Source organism: Podarcis erhardii (assembly GCF_964252035.2).
Source record: "Podarcis erhardii genome assembly, chromosome: 1".
Classification (NCBI taxonomy): Eukaryota; Metazoa; Chordata; class Lepidosauria; order Squamata; family Lacertidae; genus Podarcis; species Podarcis erhardii.
In genome coordinates this window covers 91,675,869-91,686,178 of record NC_138497.1, presented here as the reverse complement: position 1 = coordinate 91,686,178, position 10,310 = coordinate 91,675,869, and the positions used below count along the sequence as shown (strand labels likewise).

Genomic DNA, 10,310 nt, shown 5'->3' with positions numbered 1-10,310 from the left:
ATTTACACTGACTGGCAGTAGCTCTCCACCATTTCAAACAGGGGTAGGGGGTATTTTTTATCCCTACCTAGATCAGGGACCTTTTCTGTGCAAAATATCTGCACTACCACTCCCTGAGAGATGTACCCTCCCAGGTGAAGATGCCATTGCATTGTTGCATGTGGTTTGTTTTCAGGCAACTCGAACTAGAATGTCCACCCTCGCTCTTGCTCTTCATAAATGTTTCCCCAAAACTGTCGCAAAAATGTTCAGAGGTGAGAAAAGCTATTGGATGTGTGTAAGGGTTTTGATTTGCACAGAAACGATCTCTATATGATCTGAGGTTTACCCTGTGCGCACACACATGGGCACACAGATGCCCATCCACCCATTTATTGTAGGGGACTGATTTCAAAATAAATTATCACCAAAGAGCATGAGGGAGCCCCTTAATTATATTCCGGTTGGTGAATGGTGCGGCAGATGGAAACCGTCTGAAGATTTGCTTAAAATAGCTGCTTGTTGCCAAACTGTGCCAACTACGGCGCTACGGTGCTTAATTTCCCTCCACCCAGACAGCAAACTTTTAGGTGGATCATTTGAGCTAAATCCATAGGTGGGTACTCAATCTTTCAGGAAGTTTCCCTGTTGCCATTGGCTGTGTTGACAGAAAGTTGAAATTACTTGGCAAACATAATTCATCCATTGCACATCATTTATGGTACTTAAGAGTTTGTAGGGCACACCCCAAAGCAGCAGGAACTGTTTAAGATTATATCCCCTACTTTTCTGTAACCCATTTACAAGCTGTTCCTGCGTGACTGGGCATCCAATGACACTTTATGCAAACATCTATAATTAGCTATTTACTTTGCTTGCCCATCCCAGTATAAAGTATGAGCATATAAGCAAAATAAAAATCATTTGTGTTGTCTGAAGGAGCCTTCTTCAGATCATGCAATCTTGCCTCTAAGAAGCATCAGTAAGAAAGGTAAGTTCTAACCTCCATTTTCTCTCCTTACTAGATTTAGTTCTTCTTATTCAAAACAGGCTGTTAAACTTCGGCACAACGTACAACCGCACTCCCCCTATTGTTCTTTGAAAAGAACATAATTGCCATGTTTAAGATCAATAACATGTTGACTGTCAAAAAGACTGTCCCAAGTTCTAAAATATAATTGTGGGGTTTATGTGCCACTTTTCAAATTCTTGGAGAAGTTCAAAAACCCCAGCACGCCAGCTAGTCAGAAGAGACCCATATTGGGCATCAAATACAATATATTATGTATATCAATATTATTACAAATAATAGGGACCTTGGGTAGATAGTCCCTAGCCTAAGGATCCTACAACCCAAAGTTAGACAACAGGTAAAGATAATGGAAACAAAGAAACAAGAAGCAAAGATTTAAGATTTAAAATGAACTGTGTCCATATAAATAGTGCTGCATTCAGAGTATGCAACCATTTTCATTAGATAGTCAGCAGTGGTTGGGTAACTAACATCTAGATACTAAGCTCCAGCCTGTGTCTGGCTTACTTAATCTGTTACAATGACAAGGTAAGAGTGTTGGTACCTTTGGCTAATTTTTGGAGCAAGAGCACAGTTAAGTCTTATTGGGGGAAAGGTGGCATGGTATGGTTGTTGCTTGCAGTGGATATCCTCATGTTTTTCTGCCCCACCATGATATCCCATTGAATTGGTGTGAAGGCATCAGTAGCACTTCAGGTTTTACCCTGAGAAAACTAAAACTGGTCTCCAGAAATGTGTTCAGATCTGGAGCAATAAATGAATTTATTCATTTCATTCAATACTGCCCTTTATCCAAGGATTACAGGATGGTTTACAATATAAAAGCACCAAAAGACACAACATAGTAACAAACAAAACAATAACACCCACCCCCAGTACGTTGGCTGCAAAGTTAGACCTATAGCCACTTACCTGGAACTAAGCCCCGTAGAACTAAATGGGACATACTTCTGAGTAGAAATGTATAGGAATGCACCTGAAGTTAATTGAACCTAGGTCCTGCTGAAATGAAATGGGTTCGGGACTTTGCTCAACTCCCATTGATTTCAGTGGCGATTAAACACAACTAACTTAATTCAACTACATTTTGGAGTGGTGGTTGCAATAATCATTTTAAAGTTTTTCAAAAGGAATTCTTTTTTGTGTGCACAATATATATGTGGCTCCCCTCTCCAAAAAAGCAGTGTCTCCTTCTGTTAGCCAAGCCAGTTTTATTATTCTGTTGCCCTGTACAGAATTTAGGAAAGGAATTAAGTTTTGAATTAGGAAACAGAAATAAACAGGCTTTCAGTCCTAAAGCTAGGCTTTAATCTCAACCAATACATCTGTATAGTTATCAAAGTGCAAAGGCTTCATTGGATCTCTGATGCTAGCAGAAACAATCATTTGCACACAGTAACAGACCACTCCATTTCTAGGCATTCAGGAAAAGTCCCCAGCATTAACAGTTTATTTTATTAATTTTGGGGTTCAAAAAAGAAAAATTCCATCAAATCTCCAAGGGGACCTAAGGATACATGTGATCCTGTACATCTGGGGCTGTGTACACATTACTGCCTTACAATGCAGCAAGGTTGTCCTGTTTCACTGTGTTTGAAACAGCATTTACACATTGCTGTATGTATCAGAATGATTTGATGTTTACCCAAGTCTGCCACCTAAGTCCACGCTAGTGGGATGTCTTCATCTGATGAGCGGTTCTGAATTTGGTTGAAGTTGGGGTTTTTTTGTGGGGGAGGGAATGCATCAAAACACAGCGCCTCACACGCACACAAAAAGCTACAGGATAGCTATAGACTGTGTGCACAAGGCTTCCCAAAACGAGTGGTAGAAGCTCATTGGTTACAGAGGACATGGAAGTGTGTACATTGATTCTTAACTTATTCTAATGTCTGTTATTTTCTAGTCCTTTCTACTGATTTCTTTTTAAAATTAATTCTACATATTTTTGGCTCTGAGTTATGTTGCAGAAATGGTTATAAGAAGGTATATCTGGAAGTGGTTCACGGAGTACAAAATGCCACTAGATCGCAGAAGATAATGATATTAATTTCTGAACTGGAAGAGACCTTTTGTCAGAAGGCAGTCATTTACAGTACAGTGGTACCTCGGGTTAAGTACTTAATTCGTTCCAGAGGTCTGTACTTAACCTGAAACTGTTCTTAACCTGAAGCACCACTTTAGCTAATGGGGCCTACTGCTGCTGCAGGAGCACGATTTCTGTTCTCATCCTGAAGCAAAGTTCTTAACCCGAGATACTATTTCTGGGTTAGCGGAGTCTGTAACCTGAAGCGTATATAACCCGAGGTACCACTGTAGTTCCCTTAGGAAGATGGCGGTGTTGAACCTATTTGTTCATGGCCTGGTCTTTTTCCTCTCCAGGTTCCCAAGATGCTACTTTACTCTTCTCTTTGTTTCTGCGTTCTCATTTCCATTTCATCATCTTTAACCAAGGATGAGCTGTTATCAAAAATTGCCAATAAACATATGCTGACAACCAAGGACACTGCTTCCCTGATTAATGCTGGAAAACACAACATTTATGAAGGTAACAAAAAGCCCTGAAATGCTACTCAAATGAAATGAAAATGTAAGAAGAGAGGAAATTTGGTAAGGTGCCATTGCTACCTGATGCAGGGATGGAGAACCTGTAGACTCTCCAAAAGTTGTTGGAAAACAACTCCCGTCAGCCCAGTTCATTGGCCATGTTGGCTTGGAAGCTGATGGGAGTTGTAGGCCTAGGCATCTAGAAAAGTCCCCCATCTACTGCTAATGATCACTGGTGATACTCATTGCAAATCTCTTCTGGTCTCCATAGGGCTTAAGGTGTGTCTGCTAAAGGAGGGGTTATGTAGCAAAGCCCTAATAGAGCTGAACTGAGGCCAGCTGGCAATGGTGCTCTCAGATCATTTTAGACTCTGGTCTTAATGGTGGATTTATTACTTCATGTATGTTGTAAGTCAGCCCTCTTGCCTATTCCACAGAGCGGGGCCCTGGACCTCTTTCTCCAAGTGATGGCGCCACTGCCAGTGAGGGGTATTAAAAAGATTTATAAACTGCTCATGTAATTAAAAAAATCAGAGCGGGGTACACAGAAAACCAACAATGTATGAAACGTACACCAGAAATAATACAGTTAAAATAACACCAGAAGACGTTCAGCAAGTCATCAATTTAAAAATGCATTTGGAAAAGGCCTTAAGCGTGCTTCTGAAAGAGCAGATTGTAGGAGCATGTCTTATCTCAAGCGGTGATAAGTTCCTTATTAAAGGGTCCACAGCACCAGTCCAAAAACTTCAGCTTGTTGAACTGCTTGTGGGTTTTGTTTCTATGTCTCTGCCTGCAAGGTACTTACAAGGAGTCTGGTTCTTCTGTTTCAGAATACATTGCAAGGGACTGCAGAGCAGCTCACCTCCGTGGCAGGAAGCAAAGCGGCCTGTATGTCATCCGTCCCAAATATTCTCCCTTGCTGGCGGTCTACTGTGACATGGAGTATGATGGGGGCGGCTGGACAGTCCTGCACAGAAACAATGTCAACCAAAAGACAGCCTGGTCATACCCATGGCAGTCTTATAAGCATGGCTTTGGGGACCTGCAGGGAAACCACTGGCTCGGCAATGAATACATGCACCTCTTAACCAACCAGAACGCCTTCTCTGTACGATTTGTCATAACTGACAGTCAAGGGCAAACCAAGTACGCTGAATACCAGAGTTTTAAAGTGGATGATGAAGACAGTGGTTATGCTTTGAGACTAGGGAACTATACAGGGGATGCTGGGGATTCACTGACCACTATAGGTGAATGGGGAACCCATGACAACATGAGGTTTTCTGCCGAAGACAAGGATAATGACCGAAGGGCCAGTACAAACTGTGCACTAGATAATGGTGGCGGCTGGTGGTACGATAACTGTTACTCAGCCCTCCTAACAGGCGACATTCGCTGGAGGGGGTTGTGCTCAGAGGCCATGCCCTGTACATCAGCATACATCATGATTCGACCCAATGGGAAAAATTGCCACATACCTCCAAGATATTAATGAATCATTTCCTACCACTATAAGAGGCTTCCTCTCGTTTTAGATCAGCTCCAAAAACCAACCACCAATATGTAGTTTTTATAAGACCCCAAGATTTAGGACACAATAGTTCTCCAGGAATTTGTTGTAAACCCTCATTGAAAGGAATGAGAGCTACATAAGAGCACAGTAGCTGTGTTCTTAAGCAACTCCCATTCCTTTCAGTGGGGCTTATCAGAAGAACTTCCCAGTGGTATCTGCTTTCTTTTCCACCTACCTGAAACAACTGTCAAACATTTTGGCCAAAATCTAGTCTATGTATCGTGGTGCTGATGTCAAGAGAATTGCAATACTCTATTGCACATTTCTGAGTGTGAAAAAGTAGTAGCTTATTTAAAAGAGAAGGCCCATATAGAGCTGAAATGTCTTTATCTCTGTGCTTTTAATGAAAAATACAAAAATTTCATTTGTGATTTACAAATACCTGCAATAAAAGAGAGAGAAATGGCTATTGTTTCATTGTCAAATAAACTCTATGCAAGCATAAATGGAGAATGATTTTGAAGTTGTTTCTCAAATGTGATATTAAGAACAGAATCCTTTGTATGCACATTTACCTGAGAGTAGGTCCTATTGGATTTGCATAAACTTGTATGAGATTTAACTGTATTTCTCTTAAAATTAGAGGTGTAAAAATATTCTTGAGGGTTATGGTTTGCCACCTTCTGAACCTGAAAATTATAGATAGTCCAGCCCCTTACTACCTCAATGGTGCACGATAGCTAGCATATCAGAAGGCTTACAGTCTCACATTTTTTATTCATCCTAGTTCTGTCCATCCCACTCACTTCCTCAATGGAGCTAAAAGTGGTGTGCACTGGCTGTTTCTCCTCTCTCTCCCCTTTTGTCCTCTCAACAACATCGTGAAGTAGGTTAGACTGACAGATAGTGACTAGCCTAAGATCATCCAGTAAAATTTATAGCTGAGTGGGGATTTCCACCTGGGTCTATACAAACTGCACCGCACTAAAGCTTAAAGAAAACTCCAGTGTGGTCTAAGTGGTTAGATGACTGGACTAAACTAAATCCCCATTCAACTATGAACCTCACAGTGGGATCTTATGCCAGTCACTATGTGCATGTGATGTGTGCACTTGTGGTGGCTGTGCCCACCTTTTGGGCATGCTGGTATATGGGCCCCAGAGGGGTTGTAAAGTGGTAACTCAGCCTCCAGGTCTAAAAATGTTAGCCACTCCTGCATTAAGTTAGTGCACTATATGTTAATGCAATATACAATGGCACTTGAGGAAAAACAGACACATTTTCATGCAATTGGGGGCAGGGGGCTTTCCCAGGAAAATGTCCTCCTGCACCTTCCATAAACCTATGTCAAACTTCCCTGTGCTAAAGAGAACTTTTTGTTCTAGTGATATTGCACAAATGTAAAGAATAGGAGCAATGTGAACTGTCCTACTTTGACAGAAGTCATATTGGTATAGTCACACATGTGCTCTATCAGCCATGTGTGGTTCATCAATCATGCAGAATTAACTGCTGTCCATGGACCTTTGTTCCTCTTAAGAAACCTTTGCGTGGACAGGCGGAGTCCCCAGATCCCGAGTGGTCCCCCCGTCATGTGGAATAACGACTCTAGACAACGTGCTATGGGATTAAATTGGCCACAACTTTATTAAATTTCAAATGTGGGTAGACCTTGGCTCAGGCATTGGGCGTTCTCCCTCCCTAGTCCCCAGCCGGGGACCTAGGGAGCATCAGGGTTATCCAGTGTGTGTGGGGGGGATGGGCCGGCTCTGGAGAACATATGTTCAAGCAGAGATAGCCGCCCCCGTTACGCCGCCACAGGGGAGAGCAATGACGACCTTTCGGCGTACGGCCAAAGCCTCCCTTCAAAAACCCCATTAACGGGGAACCCTGGTATCGCCGCCGCAAAGAGGAAGATGGACTAAAGGATTCCACCCAAGGCCTGATACCGCCAAAGTTGTGACGTTTTGCTACGGGAAAGGCGAAACCTGCCAATGCAGGGAAATTCCTTTCCGGCCCTTTAACAGTGACCTTATCGTAGCAGCGCCCGCATACCTGTGGAGACAAGTTAACCTGCAAAACCTATGAAGAAAAGTTAACCTGCAAAAGAAGACATTAACTGAGGGTGGGTAGGGTGGGAGAAGCTCTGGAGCCAAGTGAGGATTAACAATTAAGATCCACCCTCTATTGTGTGGGCAGGTAATCCCTCCCCTTACCTGGCCTGGTTTCCCTGGCAACACTTCCCCCAGGTGGGATTGGACAACTCGCTGGGGTAGGCGGGGACCTCCAGGTATCCCACCTGAGGGAAGGCAAAGCCTATGCTGATGGGGCCACTCCAGATCCAGGGCTGCACGCGTCCACGCAAAAGGCGCCCCTCCGTTTTAAGTGGGGAGCGGTCATTACCAGACTCTTTCAGTAGCACATTTTTTAACTTAATAGGGGCGGAATTACTGGTATATAGCCAGTCCATAAAAAGAGAGGAAAGTAACTACGTTATATGGGCTCTCTGGCTGAACTTTCACTCTCTTTCCTTCCCCTCATAAACTATGAGCAGGAATCCTGGGTCTGCTGAAGAAATGTGTAGCCTGCTCAGAGTTACAGGGAAATGTTAGCCAGGACAGGTTTGGCTTCCAGAGTATGAAGAACATTGCCTCTCTACTCTGCAAGAATGGGAAAGAGCTGTAGTTCAGTGGGTAGTGACTCTGCTTTGCATGCAGAATGTCCCAGCGTCAACGCATGGTATTTCTAATTCATGCTGGGAAAGATTCCTCTCTGAATCTCTGAGCTACTGCCAGTCAGCGTAGAAAATACTGACCTAGATGGACCAGTGTTCTGACTCAGTTCCTCCCCTCAAGGCAACCTATTTATTGAGCATTCATCCTGGTTTGCTTGCTCCAGATGCTCCACAATCTTTGTCATTGTCCTCTGGACACATTCCTCTCTCTCTTTTTTGTGTGTAAATTTATTTATTTGGGTTTTTCAAATTAAAATTTTACAATCACATATCAATATAGAATATAGAAACAAGATTCCACATAATCTCCTGGACTTCCCTCTGCCGCTTTGTGGGTCCTATTGTTGGTCCTTTCCTCCTGCATCTTTTACAATAATCCAAATATTTTGCATCTCCATTATGTCCAAAATTCACCATTAAACTACAAGTGTTACTCCAGTCCCACTAATGATTTTAGCTGTTTACCATGGTTTGAAAGATAGATTGTAAATTTTCCCCATTCCTTATTAAGATTTTGCTCTTCCTGATTTCTGTTTCTTCTGGCCATTTTTGCCATTTCGGCATTTTCCTCTGGACACATTCCAGTTTATCAAATTACTTCTTAAACTGTGATGTCTTTTGTCAATACATTCTAGAATACCATTAGCCCTTTGCCAACGCATCACACTGCTGCATCATGTTTAACTTGCGGTTTACTTAAACCTTTAGAGCCTTTCCCATGTCATCATGTCAAGATCCTGTATCCTGTTTCTATCTGTTAAGATATCTCTTAACCACCACACCCAGTTTAGTGTCATCTGCAAGTTTAAAGAGCATCCCCTCCACTCCTTCATCCAAGTTATTTATAAAGATGTTAAACACCAGCCATTAATTAGCACTCTTTCAGTTTCTATTAATCAGCTACAAACAATAACACCACCTTGTCCACATTTTACCAATTGGCCAACAAAAATATAATGGGGGATCTTATTAAAAGTCTTGCTAAAATTAAGATATATTATGTTAAGAGGATTCCCCTGATCTACCAGGGTAATAACAGGGCTGGTGCTAGGATGAGGCAAACTGGGGCAACTGTCTCGAGGAGAAGGTTTGGCAAAATGGCACCCCTTGGACCCCCACACTTACTTCACTACCGGCCTTCTGCTGCCATCAGCCCAGTTTTCAGCAGGGCTTTCTCTCACTCACAAATATTTGTGTGTATTTATTGTATTATGAAATCACTTTGTGGTACTTCATAGGAAGTGATTCATAAATGAAATAAGCAAATAATGTTATAATGGATGTACATTTCAACACACTTTTTATGTGTCTCCCTTACCTCATTGACACAAGAAAATGTAGATATGAACATTTAAAGCAAAAAAAAAGTTTTGAACTCTGTGTATTATTGTCAATTTCTGAATCAATCAAAACATATGCTCTAATTCAACCAAAAATTAGTAAACCAAATAGTGTCCTTTTCTATAAGAAAAAAAGAATGGTGAAGTGAGACCCTGTGACTCTGTTTTTCTATGTTATTATAATCAACATATTCCAGCCCTTAAAGCCTGTTAGTGGTAGTACAGGATGTTGAACAGAACAACAATATGTAAGAATAGATGCATGTCCAAACTCTGAATCAGATATGGCTAAGCACTGATAGTAATAGCATAATAAACTATGGAATTCACTCACACAGAAGGCAGTGATGGCCACCAACTTGGATGGCTTCAAAAGGGGATTAAAGAAAGTGATGTAACGATAAGGCCATGGTCACTAGCCATGATGGCTGTGCTCTGCCTCCATGGTTAGAAGCAGTCTTGCTTTTGAATACCACTTGCTGGAAACCACAGGAGTGATGAGTTTTCTTATGCTTGAGTCCTGCTTGTGAGTTTCCCACAGGCATCTGGTTGGCCACTCTGAGAAATGGATGCTGGACTAGATGGGCCCTTGGCTTGATCCAGCATGCTATTCTTATGTTCTAATGTTCTTGGATTATTATTATTTTATTTTGGACCCAGAAACCCAGTTGCACTTGTCACACTCGTTGTCCTTTATTTTCTATAACTATCTTAATCTAGCCAGCACTTTCCCCACACCAATATGTGATCTAGCCTAGGGCTCGCCGATCAGAAGGTTGGCAGTTCAAATCCCTGCGACAGGGTGAGCTCCCGTTACTCAGTCTCAGCTCCTGCCAACCTAGCAGTTCGAAAGCACGTCAAAGTGCAAGTAGATAAATAGGTACCACTCTGGCGGGAAGGTAAATGGCATTTCTGTGCACTGCTCTGGTTCTCCAGAAATGGCTTAGTCATGCTGTACGTAGGCTACCTCGGCCAATAAAGCGATATGAGTGCCGCAACCCCAGAGTTGGTCACGACTGGACCTAATGGTCAGGGGTCCCTTTACCTTTACCTTTAACTTGATTCAGACTGAAATTCTCAGGTATCAGAAAAGGTTATTTATGTATACTGCAACTGCAGCCCATGTTTTGTTAGCCCCAAAATGGAAAACGAGCAAGGTCC

The 10,310-nt window shown here is 42.3% G+C and overlaps 1 protein-coding gene across 1 annotated transcript; it reads left to right on the top strand.

The window, feature by feature from the left end:
- The first annotated feature begins 864 nt into the window (after nucleotides 1-864).
- LOC309337054 (fibrinogen-like protein 1-like protein) lies at nucleotides 865-5,581 on the top strand. The gene is made up of 3 exons (XM_081853716.1): nucleotides 865-970; nucleotides 3,395-3,560; nucleotides 4,393-5,581. The coding sequence occupies exons 2-3, from the start codon at nucleotides 3,404-3,406 to the stop codon at nucleotides 5,052-5,054; spliced, it is 819 nt and encodes a 272-aa protein (XP_081709842.1). The 5' UTR covers nucleotides 865-970; nucleotides 3,395-3,403; the 3' UTR covers nucleotides 5,055-5,581.
- The last annotated feature ends 4,729 nt before the right edge of the window (nucleotides 5,582-10,310 follow it).